At 40.1% G+C, this 21,392-nt stretch overlaps 3 protein-coding genes across 3 annotated transcripts; all 3 read right to left on the bottom strand.

Moving 5' to 3' along the window:
• Positions 1 to 224: 224 nt before the first annotated feature.
• On the bottom strand, positions 225 to 4,274 carry LOC118647469. Its single transcript, XM_036292491.1, has 6 exons — positions 3,635 to 4,274; positions 3,359 to 3,543; positions 2,735 to 3,286; positions 2,233 to 2,555; positions 1,690 to 2,190; positions 225 to 417 (listed from the first exon to the last, which is right to left on the bottom strand). The coding sequence occupies exons 1-6, from the start codon at positions 4,272 to 4,274 to the stop codon at positions 225 to 227; spliced, it is 2,394 nt and encodes a 797-aa protein (XP_036148384.1).
• Positions 4,275 to 4,321: 47 nt separating this feature from the next.
• On the bottom strand, positions 4,322 to 4,999 carry LOC118647468 (golgin subfamily A member 6-like protein 7). The gene has a single exon (XM_036292490.1). The coding sequence runs from the start codon at positions 4,997 to 4,999 to the stop codon at positions 4,322 to 4,324; it is 678 nt and encodes a 225-aa protein (XP_036148383.1).
• Positions 5,000 to 17,421: 12,422 nt separating this feature from the next.
• Positions 17,422 to 17,928, bottom strand: LOC118647467. Its single transcript, XM_036292489.1, has one exon. It carries the CDS (start codon positions 17,926 to 17,928, stop codon positions 17,422 to 17,424), a length of 507 nt encoding a protein of 168 aa, XP_036148382.1.
• Positions 17,929 to 21,392: the final 3,464 nt, after the last annotated feature.

Raw genomic sequence — 21,392 nt, 5'->3', positions numbered from 1 at the left:
CGTGGAGTTGCTGGTTTTCCGGAAGGAGTGTTGGGCCAGGAAACGTCGGAACCATCTGGAGACTTGACTTGGACGCTGGCGTTAGCTTTAAGTCTGGTCGGTGTAGTCTGCGTCTCCACCAAACTCTGCAGGAAGCGTGGAATCCTACTCCGTGGAATACGCGGAAGGTCCCAGGTAATGAGCTTCCACTCCTGTAGGGAGTCCCAAAGTCGAGTCCTGAAGTCCTAGTGTTGGTCAGAGATCGTGGCCGCTCTGGTGACCGAGCTGGCCAGGATGGCTTCTTCCGTCGAGGCAGTGCGTTGCCGTTCGAGGCCCGTCGAGCGCACTCCGGCAGGAGGCCCAGTAGCCGAGCTCACTCGAAGGAGAGCCAACGAGCACACTCCCGTAGGGAGGCCCGTTGTAGTCAAAAAGAAGGTGCTAAGAAAATATCTCGTCTTAATTCAAGAGTATTTTCCTCGCTCGAGAATCTTAATTTTAGATTGTTCTTTTCATGCTGCGTGTGGTCCTTATATAGCGGGATCGCTGCATCTTACTCCTGAGTACCCCGGCCGACTGTCGACGGTGCCGCGCACTACTCGGCTGGCAAGCGCGTGGCGATAGACGTAACGGCGCGCGGTGTAGGCGGTGAGCACGTGGCGGCGGACGCAGCGGCGTAGGTGATGAGCGCGCAATAGCATAGGCGCGCTGACTGGAGTGGCGGAAGACCGCCATAATCAGCAATGTTATTCACTATTTTGTTGTTATCTGATATTCTTCTTTATTTTTCTCCCACCCCCCCTTCTTTCTCTCTCATAATAATTTTTTATTGCAAAAATATATATACTATCTAAATAAGATACTTAATACTACGAAATGCGTGATATCCAAAATTACTTTTTTAAAAAAAGGTAAAAAGCAGTGCGAAGTGTGTGTGCGCCTTTAAGAAAAAAACTAGTATATTAGTTAAATTGTCTTATTATTCTATTGTTTTATTATCTTATTGCCTTTTCTACAAAATAATTGATATAAAGTAAATGCGCCAACTATGCGTCAACCTTGAAATAAATAAGAAGATAACATTTGGCGCGCGCATCTAGTCCTATCTTGAAAAGGACATGTTAAATTGATATTCGAAAGTTTCGAAATGTATTGTTGCCTCTTTTCCACGATGCCGATTGGTTCTCTCGTTGCGTTTGTGTTGAAAGAGTAGCTGAATGAATGAAAATTTTATTGTGTCCCCTTAGGGTTTACAATCTCTACAATTAACTTATTACTATCTTACAAACTATCTCTAATTTATTCTATAGTCTTAGGTGCTTCGGCCTCTACTGCCTCCACACCCCGCCCTTCTATACACACACACACACACACCGCCTTTTTTGTGGACCGTTTCCTCTGCCCTTCTATCATTCACTATTTCCCACATCCGTATCACCATCGCCCCTCTCTATGCCCTCCCTCTCTCTCATCAAATCTCTAATCCAACTTTCTCCCTCCCCCTCTGACCCCAGAATCCTTCCTACCACCTCCTGCCAACTGTCTCTCTCCCTACCCCAATCTCTACACTCCTCCCATACATGCTCCCACGTCTCTACGCTATTTCCACATAATCTACACTTCTTCCTTTCCTCGTCCTCCCAGTATCTACTACCTCTCATCACGTTACCTAATCTGCATCTTATAATTCTTTTCCACCTACTCTCTCCTCACCCCTTTCTCAGGTATTCTGGTATGCCTTTCTCCTTTACGTATTTGTACCACTTATTATATTCCGAACCTAGAATTCTTTCCCTTCTTTCTTCTTTCTGCATCTGCCTTTCCTTTTCGAACACCGCCTCAGCACTATCCTCCCCTTTTTTCTCATCTAGATCTTCCAAATTCCCTCCCCTGTCCAGCCAAAAGTTCCTTCTCTCCTCCTCCCATCCACTTCCTACCTTTCCTGACCTGTCCCTCAGCTTTATCTCTTCCAAACACTTTCTTGCTAGCTCACTACCTCCTCCCTCCTCCAACCTCTTTTCATATTTCCACGCCCTTCTTCCCGCTTTCCCTCTTAATTTATCCCTTAGCATCTCCTCTCTAACCATGTATCCCGGCGTGTGCCAATCCAAGCCCATCATCCATCTCAAATATCTCTCCTCTAACCTCTCCAGACTGTCTCTCTCCTTCCATCCCCATATCTCCACCCCGTACCCCATAACCGTCCATACCAGCCTGTCAAACAATTATAACCTCCTTCCCCAATCACCTCCATACTTTCTCTTCCCAATCCTCCAAATCTGACCCATCACTGCCGCCGCTCTTCTCACTCTACCCTTTATCTGTGCTTCTTGTCCTCCATTTTTCTGTAACACATATCCTAGATAACAATACTCCTTCACCTCTTCTATCCCTTTCCACCACCAACTTCTCTTACTCTCCCTACCTCCTCCTTTTCTAAACCTCATCATCTTCGACTTCTCTGCATTCAACACTAAATTCTTTTCATCTAAATACCTTTCTAGCCTTTCCAACATACTTCTCATCTGATCTTCATCATCTGCTATTACTACTAAGTCATCTGCATATGCCTCATCTGCCTATTTACTAAGTTCAATACGTAAATGTTGTCTAATGTCCCTCTCTTGCTCCTAAATCTCGCCTGATTTTCTGGCATTATACTTTTCTCTTCAATCTCCTTTTCCAACCTCTCTGCTAAAATCTTCGCATACACCTTATACAGCGTAGGCATTAATGTTATTCCCCTATACTCACTCACCTGCTTCCCCTCCCCTTTCTTCACTATCGGCATCACTACCTCTTTCTTCCATTTTTCTGGCCACTCTTCCCCCTTCCATATTCTATTCAAAAACTTCACCATCCACTCCTCAATCCTTCCACCCCCCCATCTCCACACATCATTTGGAATTCCATCTAATCCACCTGCTTTTCCTACTTTTAAATTATTCACCACCCTTCTCACTTCCTCCTTGCTAATTACCTGTTCTTTCTCACTCCCACAGCTTTCTCTACCTATTCTCTCCTCTCCTCTAACTACTCTTGCTTCTACTCCACCTAACAAACACATAAAGTATTCTTTCCATTCTCCCATTCCAATCCCTTCATTCACCCTTTTTTTCTTCTTCCTATCTTTAATTACTATCTCCCATACTGATTCATTTCTAGCTTCTCTGTCTTTTCTCCACACTCTATTCTCCTCCTCTTTCTTCCTTTCACATATCTTCCTAAATTCTCTTTTCCTTTCTATGTATTCACCTTTAACCCCCTCCTCCACCTCCTTAAATCCCTCCTCACCCTTCTCTTCAACTCCCTACATTCCTCATCTCACCAGCCCTTTCCTCCTCTCCTACTATCTATATCTCATATCTGCATTTCACATTGCCTCCTTGATTTTACCCAACATCCCATCCCACTCCTCATTCACCTCCTGTTCAAACTCCTCCTCCATCCCTCGTTCTATTATCCCTCTAAACCTTTCTCTACCCTCTTCATCCCAAATCCCCCTTATCACCCTACCTTTCCCCTTTTTATTTGCATCTCTATCCTCACTCTTCACCTCCGCCACTACTGGGAAATGATCCGAGTCTATCCTATCTACTACTTTTATTTTTTCTATTCTCTCTTTCGCCTCTCTATCTACTAGAATATAGTCTATTACTGTGCTCCCTTTTCCCCCCTACATACGTATACTCCCCTTCTTCATCTCCCACCATTCTGCCATTTAAGATTTCCCATCCACATTCTCCTATCAATTCTAACAGCTTTCTACCCTCTTTATCTACCTTACTATCCTTAGACCTTCTCCTAACCTGATTTTCCTCTTCCTCACTATCCAACTCTTCTCCCCCTCCTTCTTCTCTACCAGTTCTTGCATTAAAATCCCCCCCAATAATCACCTTCTTATCCCCCTCCTTTGATTCCATAACCTGTTTTAATATTTGCATTGCCCCTTCTCTTCCTTCTTCCTTTATATATACTCCTACTATTCTCCAGCTTTCCCTCCCTATCTTTATTTCCACCGACATTAAACCTTCGCCTAACTCTACTATTTTACGTCCTTTATCACCTAACTCCTTTCTTATCCCTACAATCATTCCTCCCATCGCCCTACCTTTTCTATTTTTCCTACTCGCTTTTTGTACCCCCCACTCATAGCCCTTTGGTACCCTGTCTCTTATCTTTTCCCACCCTTTTTCGTCCGCCCATGTCTCCAATAAGAACATCACATCCCACTCTTTTAAACCATCCCAGAACTCTTTATCTTTATTACTCAACCCTGCCACATTCCAGAAAGCCATTTTCACTTCTTTACTCTCCCCCGACCTCTCCTCTCCTAACTTACCCCTCACAATCTTCCTACATTCCCTTCTCCCCCTTCCTCTTTCCTCAGCTCCCCTTTCTCATTTCTCAGGACCTCCTCTTCTTCATCCCACTTCCACCAACTGTCTCCTATTCTAATCCTCCTATATCCTAACCATACCTTCATACCCTTCTCTTCTACTCTAGCTATCCTTTCTAACCTCCATCTCATTTTCCTTTCCTTCCAAGTCCAGTCTTCCATAATTTTTTCTTCTCTCCCCTTCAGGATCTTCTTCTTACTCCATACCTCTTTCCTCTGTTCTTCACTCTCTAGCTTCACCCAAACCAACTCTTTCCCTTTTTTATTTCCCTCTCCTATTCTCCTGACTCCTCTCACTGTCACTTCAGCTCCTATCTCTTTGAACACCCTCTCCACCGCCTCCTTCCTATTCCCATCCTTAACCTCTACCCCCTTAATTAGCAAATTCTTCTTTCTATCCTCTCTTTCCTTCATCTCTAATTTCCTCTCTATTTCTCTGACCCTTCTCTCACATACACTATTTCCTCTTACCTTTATCTTCTCCATCCTTTTCTTTAACTCTTCCTGTGTTTCTAATAACTCTTTCCTTTCTCTTTCCCATCTAAATTCTTTCTCCTTAAAATCCTTAATTTCCTTTTTTAAAGTCTCTAGTTCTTTTCTAATCTTTCTTCCCTGCTCCTCCATAATTTCCTTCAACTCCTGAAAGAGTAGCTGTCATTGCAATTGAATTTTGACAACTGTCAAATCTGCCTTCTTTACATATTTATAACTAAAAACAGCAAGAGAAAAAAGATTTAAAAAAAATTATATTCTACATAATTATATTCTACAAAATTATATTCTATAAAAGCATAAAAAAATTCAAGCGCTTTATGTTAATTATCTTTGAGTTATAATTAGCCTTTATTTCGTATTATTAATAAGGTATTAAAGTATTTGGCATCAATAAAGTTTGTGAAAACTTTTATTGCTTGCAAGATTAAAATGAGATTAATTTTACTTTTACGCATTACAATCAAATTTTTAGGTAACTTTATAATGTAATTTAATTTGTTTAACAAATTAATTTTTTAAATTTATTTTTTTTAGTTTTGTTTTTTTTTAATGCAAAAGAAGGAAATATGTACATGCATTCATATATTTAATGTTGTGTAATAATGTATAATATAATATAATATACATGTATGTGTATACCTATACATATGTGTATAATACGTATGCACGTGTATACATTTAGTATATGTTATATGTATGAATATGTGTTTTTTATCTCTGAGAGAGAGAGAGAGAGAGAGAGAGAGAGAGAGAGAGAGAGAGAGAGAGAGAGAGATTTATTATGCCCAAGCATAGGCTATAGGGCAAAGTATGATAACACAAGATAGAATACACTTTTAAAACAAAATGTACGCAAAAATAGCTAACATAATGAAAAATCGCATTGATATAAGTATAACCATATAACTAACCTAATCTTAATATTAACTATACAAGTAAAGTGCTAAAGCTGAGAATTAAGGGAGACAATAAGAATGACAGAAAGCAAGACAGACAATATAAGATTGAAAAATCATGCTAACTCAGATGCATGCAGAAATGAGCGAAGAAGGGTCTTGAAAGAGTCCAGTGAAGGAGCGGATACAATGTTTGCAGGGAGAGAATGCCAAAAATATACCGTGGAGAGATGAAAGGAATTTCTGTACGTGGTAGTCCTATGAAGAAAAATGTGAAAAACATGAGACAAAGAAATTGTGCGATTTGATTTCCTTACTGAAGGATCAGGAGGGGTAAATAGTTCACATAAGTAAGACGGAGCGTGCAAGTGGAGAATCCGATAAGTTAGACAGCCTAGAAAGTACAGTCTCCTGTTTTCAACCGAAAGCCACTCAAGACGATGTCTAAACGGCGTAATATGTTCGTCTCGCCTAAGATTAAAGATGAATCCTATACAGCAGTTGACAAGTCGTTGCAGCTTAGTATTAAGTTTTTTACTCAATCCATGATACACAAGACAACAGTAATCAATATGTGGCTGGATCAAAATATTGACCAGTTTAATTCTGAGTTCGGTAGAGAGAGAGTTTCGGTTAAATTTTAATTTATACAGAGCGTGGTGAACGTTCTTTGAAACTTGTATGTGTTTATGCCATGACAGGTTAGACGTGAAAATAACGCCCAAATTTTTCACTTCACTCACAAAAAGCAAAGGCGCACAGTCAACAATAATCGGAGGAAGAAGAGAGGTGTCAATGCTATAAAAACATGTTTTTGGCTGCCAAGGATAATGGCCTTAGACTTAGTAAGATTAAGTCTAAGACCATTGACAATAGTGTAATCAAATATGGCATTCACATCCCTTGAGATCAATTCAAGACCACGAAGAATGTCTGCTGGAGAGCAAGACAAATAAATTTGCAGGTCGTCGGCGAAGAGCATATGGCTGGTGAAAGACAGGACATTGCTAATATCGTTAATGAAAAGGAAGAATAAAAGTGGTCCAAGCACCGAGCCCTGAGGAACACCAAGGGAAGTGGGAAGCTATTCAGAACGATCTCCTGCATCGTCAATTACAGCTTGAGAACGGCATGTTAAATAAGAGTAAAACCAAGTGACCACAGAATCAGAGAAACCAAGTTTTTTGAGCTTGATAAGAAGATGAAGATGCGGGACAGTATCGAACGCTTTACTAAAATTAAATAACACTATAATAGTGATAAGTCCACCATCGATCCCCGCCTTGACATCATTACATATACGAAGAAGGGCAGATTGAGTGTTAAAGCCAGATATGCAGACTGCCTAGGGTCAAGTATATTGTTTAAGTTTAGATAATCAACTATCTGATTAGCGACAATCCTTTCAAGAGTTTTAGATAGTTCAGGCAAATTAGCAATCGGTCGCGTGTCTGACGGAGACACAGGTTTACGAATTTTAGATAGTGGGCGTATTAGAGCATTCTTCCACTCAGAAGGAAACGAGGACAGCTTTAGTAAATTATTAAAGAGATCAGTAAGCCAGGAAGATATACAAGGCCAAGCAATACGTAAAATAAAAAGGGGGATACCGTCAGCGCCGGAAGCATAAGAGTGAAGGGGATGAGCAGTTATAAGTTTATAGATAGAATTAGATGTAACCAGAGAAAATACAAACTCAGACCGACAAGGAGGATAGGTGAGGCAGGAGATAGCTGATATAAAATCGGAAAAACACAGAGGTACGGCCGAAGAGACAGAGATATAATAAGAATTTAATTGAGACAAGGAAAAAGTGAAGAGGAGAAACCAAGGTGGATTTAACGAGACCAAGGCGAGCTAGCTCTCGCCATAATTTGGCAGGTTCAGTAATGTTATTTAAAGAACCGAGAAAAAACTCACTCCTGGCACGCTTGATATCAAGATTAAGCTGATTCCTAAAGAGTCTGTACCTAAGAAAGCCAAGCAAGCTGTTGGAACGTTTAGCTTGTTTAAATAACGTGTTGCGAACGCGAAGGCGAGACTTAAATTCGTCAGTAAGCCATCGCAAAGGTGGCCTTCTGGAGACAAAAGGACGGGCAGGCGCAAACACATCTAGTGCAGCACGTAAAGTACAGGAAAGTAAGGTACTAGATTCTTGCACATAAGCTTCCTTAGACAAATTAGTACGAGTACTAATTGGCATTATTAACACTAACAGAAAGGTATTCACAAAACTCAGTGACATTAATGTTTCTAAAACATCGTCGAATAAAGGAACGTTCAGTATTGATAGGAAAAAAAAGTGACAGCGAAAAAGAAAGAAGATCGTGGCCAGCAATAAAAGGGCTGGATGATTTAGCAAAAGATAAAACCTTATCACTATCATCCACTATCAGGACATCGAGACATGAGTTAGAAGTAGCAGTGTGATGAGTGGCATCTGATGGAATGATATATAATGAGAGACTAAACATGAGTTGACGCAAATAAGTCGCTTCATACTGGTTGGATAACAAATTACAGTTAAGGTCGCCCCCAATAATTATATTTCTATAAAGGTGAGAGACGCTAGTTAACGACATAACAAAATCATGAAGAAGGTTGCCTTTCGGTCTTCTGTAGATGGACGCGAACAGTATCGATTCATTAAGCGGTAAGCGAATATCAATTATTAAGTATTCAGAGTCGTTTAATTGGCCACCCGATGACGCAGTGACAATGGTAGCTCGTAATGATTTATGGAGGTAACAAGCAACACCTCCGCCAATGTTTCCGACACGATCATTTCTGATTAAAAAATAGTCATCCAACGCAACAAGATCATCTGAGACACCCGCATGGAGCCAAGTTTCAGAGATTGAGATAACATGATATGGGATGGTATTGAAGTGAAGTCTGATGAAGTCGATGTGTCCACGCAAGGAATTGGCATTAAATTGAGCTATACGGAAAGACGAGTTGGGAGGTGAATAACGAACTTGGGAGTTGAATAATCACGCGCAACGGGAGACGAGGACGAAGTAAGACTAGCACGTCAAATGAGCTTATCAAGGTCATTTTCTGAGTTAATATAGATGACGGGCTTGCCATCAGAATGCCTGACGTGAATACGACCATTCTTTACCCAAACATATGTATATGAATTAACTTTGGCGACTTGCTTAGTCTTTTGAAGGAGCTCATAAGTGTCCTTTGGTAGAAGCTCATTAACATGTACACTTTTGCTAGAATCATTACAGCAAATTTCTCTCTGAGTAAGTGTACCTTGTCCTCGCTTTTTAGCTATAACTAAGTCACAGACGGCACTAGAGGTTACAGTGATGATAAGAGATTTAGTGGATGAGATTGGCCCAGGTGGATCTCGGACTTGCATTGCATCTATACAATGCAAGATGAATCTTCCGCGAGATATGCAACACATGCTTCTTCCAGGAGAGAGTAGACACAAAAACAACACCAAGATTCCTCACTTCGCTAACAAAAGGAAGAGGTGTGAGTAGTTGATACTAGGCTGGTTCTAACCCAGGTGCTCCGAGGGGGGAGCGGGTGTGCGGGGGAACTCGTAGACGCGCGGGGGTATGATGTCACGCGGATCGGGGGGTCTCGCGGCGCGGGAATTGCTAACGCGGGATTTTCAGGTCCGCGACTGGGAGAGACGGAATCGGGGTCTGCCGCCGCTGCCCGCCGCCCACCGCCCACCGCCGTTGCAGCCATCGCTGCGGTGCTTGCGCTCTCCCTCTGTTGCGAATCTATCTCTCTTACCCATACGTGATCCCTTTCAGCAGCCATCGCCGCGATGCTCGCGATCTCCTTCTACTGAATGTCTTTGTCACCTGTACTTTGTCACGTGATATCTTCAACCATGTAGTCTTATCATTCTCTCTTTCTCTTTCATTCGTTCTTTCATACGCAGTCACATATATACGTTCCCGCCCATCGCACTTTATCTATGTACCTCCTACCAAGTTCTGCACACACCATTTCACCGCAAAGGAATAAGGAAGAGAGAAAATAAGTTAGAATAATTATTTATAAATTTTTTCATTTATTTATTTTATAACGTATCATATGCAATATTTGTCTGATGTATAAGTTCACAATCTATGAGACATTTTTCATTTATTCGTTTTGTAAAGCATCATATACAATATTGTCGGATGCATAAGTCAATAAGTCACAATCTACGAGACACGTCTTATCATATTTTTCATGTAATATCTTTACAGCATCACTTTTATTAGTGACATGATTTTGACGTAAAATAGTAACAAATTGTTTATATTTTTCACCAACAATATAAATATTTTGATGCAATTGGTAGCATACTTGTTCAACACAATCTTCCAGTTCTAATAAGAATTGTATTGTTGATGGTTTCATATACATACTAGTATTATATAATGTTAACTTTACAATATTTTCTTTACGTATATATACGAAATTTATAACTAAATCATTAATCGAAATTCTTGAAGAAAGTACAGCTGCCTGCATGAGTTGCACAATATCCGCACGTCTCTCGATGAACGTTTTCCATATCGCATAAGTCAGGTGTAGGTGACCTATGCGACTTCGGTTGTCACCAATCAATAATTCTACACAGGGCATAGATTCCACCCTGATTCCGATGTCCAAATATTTATATGCTGTAGCAGTCAAAGCATATCTCCTTCCCAAGATGCGCGGAATATAGCGCGGCTGCGATAATGTTCTGTAAAAAGATTACAGGGAATTAGAAATAAAAGTGCGAATAAATGTAGAAGGAAATATAGAAGGAAATATAAAAGGAAAAAAAATAATTGAAAATACTTACGGTTTATTACACGTGTCATTTTGCTGGATCGGAACGTAATAATTCATCCTCGAGAAGTTGGTCTTTCACCGATTGCAGTAACGTTTAAGAAACCTTTGCTGTCCAGTAACAAACGGGTACCGATGCCTAAACTCTTTTTATATTGTACACCCCTCCACATGCCCCAATAATAGTAGTGGGAACAAATCCCGCAGTTTACGTTTTTAAACACATGCATCACTTGATACGTTTTAGACACATGTATCACTTGATACATTTTAGACACATGCATCATACTTCTGATGAGATCAAAAATCACACATATATTCAAAGAATGCAAATTTTGCAAAAGTCAAGCGCCGATGTATGGCGGCTGTGATGCAAAATATGCTTTAGGCACGTACACAAGTCATTTGATACGTATTTTCTGATGAGATCATTAAAAAAAAACATTTTAGACACATACATCATTTGATATCTTCTAATGAGATCAAAAATTGCACATACATTTGAAGAATCTTGCAAAAATCAAGCACTGATGTATGGATGGCTGCTGTGACAAAAATGTTTTAGGCACGTACATAAATCATTTGATACCTTCTGATGAGATCATTCAAAGTCGCGCATTCGAAGAATGCAAATCTTGCAAAAGTCAAGCGTAGATGTACTAATGCTGATATAATGATATTTCGACTAAAACAAAGAAATAAAGAGCATATATAAACGGTCGGGAAGCGCATGATATCGCATTTGGTGATCCGAGCGCGACGCGAAAAAATGATTCGAGTGAATGTGAATTAATGTGACATGAAAAATGAACGATCAGTTTAATAATTTGGAAAACTTTGTAAATGATGTAAATAATGAAAATTTTGTGAATGATGTGATCCAAATGGATGATGATGGCATGATGGACATTATAGATGTTAACTTTGAAGATGTGATAGATGATGAGGATGAAGAGAGTGTAGTATCTAAGGACAGTAATTATACAAGTGATTGCAGTGAAGAGTTTAATGATACGAGGGTCGTTCAATAAGTCCTTACAAAATCCAAGAGATAACGCTCGTAGCATCGAAAATAGTTTGTTTTTAATAAGCATCATGACTCAATAGACAGCTGTCTAAGTTTCAGTTATTTCCATCATATGGTTTCATTTTTATTGTCGATTGAAGCAACAAACTTGTGTTTATTTAGAAAAATGGAAAGAAGTGAGTTTCGAGCGGTGATTAAACACTTATATTTAAAAGACTTAACACCGAAAGAGATCAAAGCTAAGTTGGATGAAGTTCATGGCACATCTGCTCCTGTGTTTGCAACTTTTTACAATTGGGTAAATGAATTTAAACGTGGCTGTACATTCACAAAAGATGAACGTCGTTCGGGACGTCCAGTGGAAGTGACTACTCCCGGAATGATTGACAAAATCCACGATATGGTTTTGAGTAATCGACGAATCAAAGTGCGCGAAATAGTTGAGGTCACTGGCATATCGCAAGGTACAGTGTTTCCAATTTTGCACGAAAAATTGGGTGTGAAAAAAATTTCGGCAAGATAGGTGCCGCGTTTGTTCTCAGTGGACGGGTGCACATCAGTGCAGTTTCGATGGCCAAAATCATGAAATTAAAGTTCGAATTATTACAACATCCATCGTATTCACCGAATTCGGCCCCTAGTGACTTTTTTTTATTTCCAAACTTAAAAAATGGCTTGACGGACAACGGTTCACGTCGAATGAAGAGGTCATCGCCCAAACAAATGCCTATTTTGAGAATCTTCCGAAATCTTACTTTTTAGATGGCTTCAAAAAGTTGGAGAAACGCTTCGAAAAGTGTATAAAGCTAAAAGGAGATTATGTTGAAAAAAAAAAAATTTACCTAAAATAATTTGTTTTTCTATCTTTTTCTAAGGACTTATTGAACGACCCTCGTACCATCGAGAAACATTTAACACATGCTGAAGTGAGTGCGATAACTATACGTACGAAACATTGTGCCATATATTTTTATTACACTACAGGTGGTATTTATTCGGCTTGTGCCGAATGTATCATGCAAATAGCGGACACAGATTTTAACATAATGCACACCTTTCGAAAACATGTAACTGACGCGTTCGGTAGGTTAGACGGCAAATACTGTTTGAATTGCAGACAGCCTATGTTTGTGTTGATTCCGTGCAATATGTGTCCTGTGTGCACACATTAAAGACTTTCAGTATAAAATTATACAACATGAATGAACGAGTTGAATTTGAAGTAGAAGATGTCATTTATGTTCTTAATAATGACGATTCTGAAAAACAAATGCATGTGCAGCGAATATCACCAGTGCAATTTCTACGGGATCGAGAACTCGGTATACGCGGAACGCACGAACGCATCGTAATACAGGAAGTTTACATACATGATCAATTTGTTTATGATTGGCCTTATCATGTGAAGCAAAAATTATATAGAGAGATACTGAATTGGGTTGACACCAATAAAAGTGAATATAATATAGCAAAACAAATTGTACAAAAGACTCAGGAAAGCTGTTTTCATCTCATTGAGATACCAGCAGGTGTTGGAAGGTATATTGAAGTGATAGCAGGAATGAGTCCATTTTGTTATGAGACTGACAATCCTTACGTAGAGAAAGTATTACACACTTATCGCGAATTTTCTAATCTTTTGGACAATGATGATGATAAATATGTTCTATCTGAGCAAGAGATGGAGATATGTGTTTTTATTCGACGTAAAAGACAAAGCAAGCTAATGCACTTTGAAATTCAAGACAAATTTCGATTCTGCATTAGATGCGCAGCTATATGCAGTGTTTGGCAAATTACATGCAAGTGTCCTATTGAAGATTGTATGTTGTTTTAAGACAGTGCTAAAAAGACATTATAGAAATGGAGAATAATTTTGAGCAAGTGGAACGCGAGCTGTCAGAGTAAGCCGACAAAATCGCTACTGGATGAGTGTTTTACATGGTTGCAGCGATGCGACGAATTTATGCAACAGCTCGAGGAACATAACCGCGTTAAGCATCCTCGGCTTGCCGTCGGACAAAGACAATGGTTGGTGGCGAGGATCGCGCGACTCGAGGGTGAAAAGACACGATTACAAAGGCGTTTTGTGCACGTCGGCGGTGAGTAATAACGCGACCGCTAGTAATAACGCTGACTCGTGTGGCGAGAAATAGATTCGGCGTTCGAGAATCGTGTTCTAACCGGTGTGGTAAATAACGTAAATTACATCGAACCGCAAACGTTTTTAGAAGACGCAGGCGGTATAGTGCTCGAGCGAGTGCGGGACGCTCTAGAAGACACAATAATGTGAAAGTGAATGCCACATTTAAAGGTGTGTTTGTAACAGGTGATAAACGTGCAAACAAAAGTATAAACACTAAAAATTGTGAACTATTTCGAATATCGGATTTGGGCGAGTGGTATGAGCGACGCGTTATCGAGCCGACATTAGCGTCACTCGAAGAGTTTCAAGAACGTGATAGCGGGTGGGCGCTGTCGCGAATTCTCAATTTGACTGTAAATATAAACAATACAATCCTTTACACGCGGGGTGTTACGTGACTTTGCCGCGAGAAATAATGATGAAACGTGCGGTAGTGAATGTTAATTCGAAGGACAATGCATGCTTCGCGTGGTTGCCGCTCTACACCCTGCCGAAAGACAGTGATAGAGAGTCATATCCGCATTATACAACAGTTCTAAAGTTTGACGACATCGAGTTTTCCGTTACACTAAAGGACATTGGAAAATTCGAGAGACCCAACACTGTATCAATTAACGTCTATGGAATTAAAAAGGAAATGGCAATGCTAAAGATTCTTCCGCTGCGACTCTCCAACAACAAGAGAAAGAAACATGTCAATTTATTATATTTGCAAAATATAATATCAATGCAAAATATAATCGCGCGAAGACAGTGTGGGTCACTTTGCTTGGATAAAAAATCTGTCCCGCCTCGTCAACTCCCAACTGAGTAAAAAGGAGCACAAAAAATACATTTGCGACCGGTATGTATATTGAAAAGAATATTCTCATAATTTAGTAAAAAAAAGTTATTAAAAATGTTTTTCTTATTTTTACAGATGCTTGCACTATTTTCCATCTTGCAAGAGGCTACAATCGCACGATGTGGACTGCCAGACGATGAATGACTGCGCTATCACATTGCCCGCCGAAGACGACATATGGCTAAATTTCCGGAATATAAACCACAAGGAACGAGTGCCATTCATCGTCTACACAGACCTCGAGTGTGTGCTGCGGAAGACACAACATGATGCAGAGCAAGCGTCGTACACATATCAATAACATGAGGTGTTCAGCATCGGATATTACGTGCGATGCTCGTACAACGATGCGTTATCTACGTATAAGTTTCGTCGCGATAAAGATTGTATTGCATGGTTTACCAAACAACTGGAAGAATTGACGCATAATGTTAAGATTCGTTTATCCACTAATGTCCCCATGGAAACGTTATCGAAGGAACAATTGGAGGCATACCGTAGCGCGACGTGATGTCATATCTGCGATAAACCGTTCACGTCGGACGATACGCGGGTGCGCAATCATTGCCATTTGACTGGTCGTTACCGTGGTCCCGCACGGTCTCTTTGTAATCTAAATTACCAAAATGCATCATACATACCGATTATTTTCCATAATTTATCTGGATACGATTCACATTTTATTATTAAGGAAATAGCCACTGCGTTCAAAGGGAAGACTGACGTACTCCCCATCACAAAAGAAAAGTACATTTCTTTCACAAAACATGTCGTAGATACTGCTGATAAATTAGACCCACGTAATTATATAAAACTACGGTTTATTGATTCATATAAATTTTTAAATACTAGTCTCGAAAAATTGGCATCATTTCTAGGCAAAGAAAAATTAAAAATTGTACGTTCTAAATTTTTATATTTATCTGACGAGGATTTTGATTTATTGACACGAAAAGGTGTATTTGCGTACGAGTACGTAGATTGCGTGGACAAGCTGCAGGACACGTGTTTACCACCGCGCGAATCATTTTACAGTTCCTTGACCGGTGATACTGTATCCGAGAGCGATTACGCGCACGCCGAGAATGTCTGGAAGCGATTCTCCATTCAAACGTTGGGCGAATATAGCGATCTACATTTGAAAACGGATGTGTTGTTATTAGCCGACATTTTTGAAAATTTCCGCGATAAATGCCTAGAAAGTTACAGTCTCGATCCCGCACATTATTACATTCTCCCCGGATACACATGGGACGCTATGTTACAATATACTAACGTTACTTTCGAACTGCTTACTGACATCGATATGGTAATGTTCATCTAGCGTGGTATACGCGGCGGTCTCAGTCAATGTTCAGACAGATATGCACAAGCTAACAACAAATATATGCAGACGTACGACCCATCGAAACCATCCTCGTATCTTATGTACTTCGATGTTAATAATTTGTATGGCTGGGCAAAGTGTCAGCCGTTGCCCTATGGAGAATTTCAATGGGTTAAAGACGTCTCAAATTTTAACGTAAATGCGATTGCTCTTTATTCACCAGCAGGATACATTCTCGAAGTTAATCTCGAGTATCCTCGAGACCTTCACGATGAGCACACTGAACTACCTTTCTGCCCAACACGTGATAAACCATCTGGCAAGCGTGAATATAAACTTCTCGCCACGCTGTATGATAAGAAACGTTACGTCATTCATTACCGCAACCTGCAACAGTGCACGCGTCACGGTTTTTGTATCACGAAGATATACCGCGTGTTAAAATTCACACAATCTCCATGGCTCTGTAAATACATAGAGTTAAACACGCAATTCCGAACCCTCGCCAAAAATGATTTCGAAAAAAACTTGTATAAATTAATGAATAATGCGGTGTTTGGTAAAACCATGGAGAATGTGCACAATCATGTTGACGTTAAGTTGTTGACGAAATGGTTGGGGCGGTATGGTGCAGAGGCAATGATCGCGAAACCAAATTTTCAGAGTCGAAGTATTTTTGCAGAAAATTTAATCGCCGTTGAACTTAGAAAACTCTACGTAAAATTATATAAGCCGATTTACGTAGGCATGTGTATCCTAGATATTTCTAAGACGTATCTATATAAATTTCACCATGAGTACATGCAACCTTTATATCGAGATAAATGTAGAGTCATGTACACCGACACCGACAGTCTCGTATACCTCGTCGAGTGCGAGGATATTTACGAGACGATGAAACGTGATATTGCTAGGTTTGACACGAGCGATTATCCAGTCGACAACATATACGGTATGCCGCTCGAGAATAAAAATGTTCCAGGTCTGATGAAAGATGAGAACAATGGTGTGATAATGACCGAGTTCGTTAGACTTAGAGCAAAGATGTATGCATTGAAGGTGGATGGAAAGAAGGACACTAAAAAGGCGAAAGATGTTAAGAATAATGTAGTAGCGCGAACCATAACGTTCGATGATTACACCCGGTGTTTGAAAGATGAAATCGAGATGACGCGTCGCCAATCATGCATAAGATCCAAGATGCATGAAGTATATACGGTGTCCGAAACGAAAATCGCTCTAAGTCCATACGACGATAAGAGATACCTCATACCCGATTCGGTTGAAACGTTCCCATGGGAGCATTATCGAATACCATTATAATATATTTATATTATTTTTTATATTTTATATTTTATAAACATTTTACATTATTTTTCAAATGTATATTAAAAGGATAATAATAAAGAAACTTCACATAATATGAAATTAATATAATGTATTTTATCTTTAATTATGGTTACATAGTTTATATGATTACATACTTTTATGTAAATATAATAAAAAAAATTTTATGAATTAAAAAACAGTGTTTTTATGTATCCATGAATTATGTGATCCATCGCATCCCAACCACTGACATAAACTTCGTCTCTTTTCCTGCGTAATATTTTTTCAACGAGATACACGTCAGGATTTGCAACACGCTGCAGCTCATATTCGTACAATCCTCCAGCGATAGGTTTTCCACAGGAATCCTCCAGTAGATATGTCACAGGATTAGTACGCTGTACTTTGATGATTTTAAATATCTCCGTAATCCAATTTGGTGTATAGCCCTTCTCAAAAACAGTTTTGAATTTGCTGACGCGTACCGAGTCACCTACTTTAAATCGCGCGGGTGCCGCAATTTTTACGTGACTGTACACAGTGGTTAAGAGTTTTTTAGCGATTGCAGGCGTAACATCAATGGGTCGCATGCCGATAGTTCGATGCTTTCGTACATTGTAATCTGACACGAGACGTGGCAGCAGATCGAGCCATCTATAATTTCCATTGAGTGTAAATTGTTTCCACATAACGTTCTTTAATGTACGGTTAAAGCGTTCGACAACTGATGCTTTCATTATAGAGTACGTGGAATAATGATTGATATCATGTCTTTTCAATAGTTTCTGCACGTTTGCGTTATAAAATTCCTTTCCTTTGTCTGTTTGCAAATTTTTCGGTCATCTTCCATCTTTCCGAATTATCTTTGCAATCGCAATAGCAACTTCGCTACCACTCTTGGCCTTGAGCGGCACAGCCCATGCATGCTTGCTCAGCACGTCGATAACGGTGAGTATGTAGTGATAACCTCGGTTAAATTGCGTGTAAGGACGCATCTCAACCACATCCGTCTGCCACAGGTCATCGTATCCGCAAACTATGACACGTCTTTGAGGAAAATTTCTTCTCGCCGGAGCATGCAACTCCTCAACCAGCAATTGTTTCTCAGACATGCTTGGAGTATAATATACAAATGGCATATATATCGATGTATCGACTTTTTACTCTGCACGATGGGTCACCGCGTCGAGCTGTCTTTGAAACTCGTTTAGCATATGAGCTGTAATTTCTACTCTACTTTGGAGTGTCTCAATCTTCCTCTCGATTTCATCCTGTCGATCCTTTAAAATTTTCACGGTCTGCTATCGTTTATTGGCTGCATCAGTATCGTCTACAGGCAGTGCTACACGTCGAATTTTGCGCGACTTTGCATCAAAATTAGTGGCAGCCATGCAAAGAGCGTTATCGCGCACGTAATTTCTGACTAATCCACTCCATTAATAGTATGGTTCCGCACCACCTCTTCCAAGCGATGTTCCAAACTTGTTGATTGACATTTCGATGTTGACTAAATGATTTGTTTCATGCAGTTTTAATTTATAATAAGACCAGCCTCGCGAAGTTCCTCAATAATTGATAGAATCTCGTTGTCGTGAGCATTGTGTCCTGCCTGGTGTGAGGCCTCGAGCAATCGAGGCGATCCACAAGCTCGTTGGGATCATCCCAATGAACATAATCGATTTTGTTATCATTTAATGTAATAGCGCTCGGTATACCTTGTCCAACTTTTGCGTCTGTTACTAAGGATGCAATTATATTTTTATATTTAGACCCTTTGTTACCCATTACTTGATTATGTGCAATATGTCCTCGTCTATATGCATTTGTCACCAATAGAATGTTTTTATAATTTTGCAGGTCATTATTCGTGTACATGTTGGGCATTTTCATGAAAATTAATTCGTACAGACCAGGTGTTCCCGTGTATATTTTACCATCTATAACTATGTTATCATTCTTATGTATGTCGATGCGTTTATCGCCGAGCATCGTTCCAAAGTCGGTGAAATAAACTCCGTAAACAGTATCTATAATGACTGGTTTTTTACCACTCAGAACAGCCCCCATATATTTTTGACCTAATGGACCATAGTGCATGTGCAACTTTTCACGTCCCTCTCGCGTTTCCAATTGTTGTCGAATAGACGTCACAAGCGGTTCATTGGCTGCTATTTCAAAAACGTCTTCGACGGAAGGTACATGACTGTACGATAAATCACTATCATGTAGTACTTGCGATGTTTCATTCAAATTAGTTGGTACAGTTTTTGATCGTCTCATTTTTTTAACAGGAGTAGAGGTCATTATAGAATTAAACGAAGCGTTTGATCGCTTTCGTTTGGGTTTTGGTTCTGCGTATTCGTCTTCCCCCGAGAAGAACGATTCATTCTTAATCGGATCTGATACATCACCAATAGTGTTTTCAACAATCTGTTTTAATGGTTCGACAATGGGCTTAAAGTGTCTCTCCAACGCCATTTCTTCTTGCACTTTACCCGCTTTCAAAGCGCGATATTTTTTACGAATTGAATCACTTGTTTTCGTAATCTCTTTCACAATCTTCTCACGATCCATATTGTTATCTGTGTTATCCATGTTGAGAAACGCTACTTGGTCAACGTATCAAAAACAACTAACTGCTTTATGGTATTGCGAAGTCATTAAATCCTTTTCGATAACGTCCATCGGCGAGTGCGCTATCCTTATCTATCACTAAAAATCCATACTTTTGTTGCCAACAAGTATGACATAAATTGCTAAAATCCTCATAAGACATGTCGGTATTTACATGATCGTTGTACGCATGTTTTAGATTGGTACCATCCTGCTTGAATAAAATTAGCAAATTTGCATTGTCGCGTATAAGATGTTTCGGTATCTTTGCATACGTCTGACAGAGATAGAAGCAGTCGACATCCACGTGTCGCCCCATTGCAAAGTAGTCTCTTATCGTATCTTGCTTATCACACGCCACGTCATCAAAGAAAAAAATGGAATTCGGAAGCGCTTCACTCGGCTGAATGACATCACAGTTATTGGAGAATGCAAAATAATTAACTTCTTCAATCGGTGTCAATAAATTTTCCAAATATCGATATTTTGGTTGTTGTAATGATTTCGAGTACACATACACATTCTCAAAACGTACTCCATGCGGACTTTCCAACAAGCTTATTAATACGATTGTCTTGCCGCAATTTGACGGACCGCAAATTATACCGCGTAGAGAACTCGGCAACATGTTTCCATGCCTCCGTATCTTTCGTTCGGACATTATCCTGTCATCGAAATTTGTTATTTTAATCGCTGGTGAATGTTTTACGAACCGCATATTTTCCCCCTCTTATAAGAACTGATAAAAATTATATTAAGACCGATCTATTTATAGAGACGCGCCGAGCAAAATTGCTCAGTATGTAAAATGTTTCTCATATTATCACATCCCTCTGATATACTCGATTTGAGCGCCGAACAGTTAGAATTCGTGTCGAAACCTATTTTGCTACGCGTTTGTGGTAACTATATCGAACACGTGTGGGACAGGCTTCCGGAACATATAAAGACTGATCCAGAGGTTCAAAGCTATCGTCGTTGCTACGAACATTATAATCAATCGTGGCAGCAGACGCACATCGACGGCCCCGCACTGTTGCTAAAGAATTGTCGCGAATGCCAGCGGTAGGTCGCGGCTTTTTAAATCGTGCGATAAATGCGCTTCCTTTTGAACTGCATATACCTGGATATCAATTTTGCGATCCGGGTACTAGGCTGAAAAAGCGATTGGCCAGAGACGATCGGGGTATTAATCCGTTGGACGCGGCGTGTCGCGAACACGACATTGCGTACTCCCGGAGCAACGAACTCACCGACAGACACGCAGCTGACAATATACTCGCTGCGGAAGCGCGAAAACGCATTACAGCGAACGATTCGACTTTCGGAGAAAGAGCTGCTGCAGCAACCGTTTGGGCAGCTATGAAAACTAACACGAAAATCGGTATGGGCTTGAAAAAGAAAAAAAGGGATAAAAAGCAAAGAGCGAGTAAACGAATACTTCCGGTAGCGAAACGCGGAGGTGTATTACCCATTCTACCGCTGTTAGGAGTTCTCGGGTCATTGGTCGGCGGAGCGGCAGGAGTTGCAAAAGTTGTGA

Source organism: Monomorium pharaonis, chromosome 9 (assembly GCF_013373865.1).
Source record: "Monomorium pharaonis isolate MP-MQ-018 chromosome 9, ASM1337386v2, whole genome shotgun sequence".
Lineage (NCBI taxonomy): Eukaryota > Metazoa > Arthropoda > Insecta > Hymenoptera > Formicidae > Monomorium > Monomorium pharaonis.
This window is presented reverse-complemented; position numbering and strand designations above follow the sequence as displayed.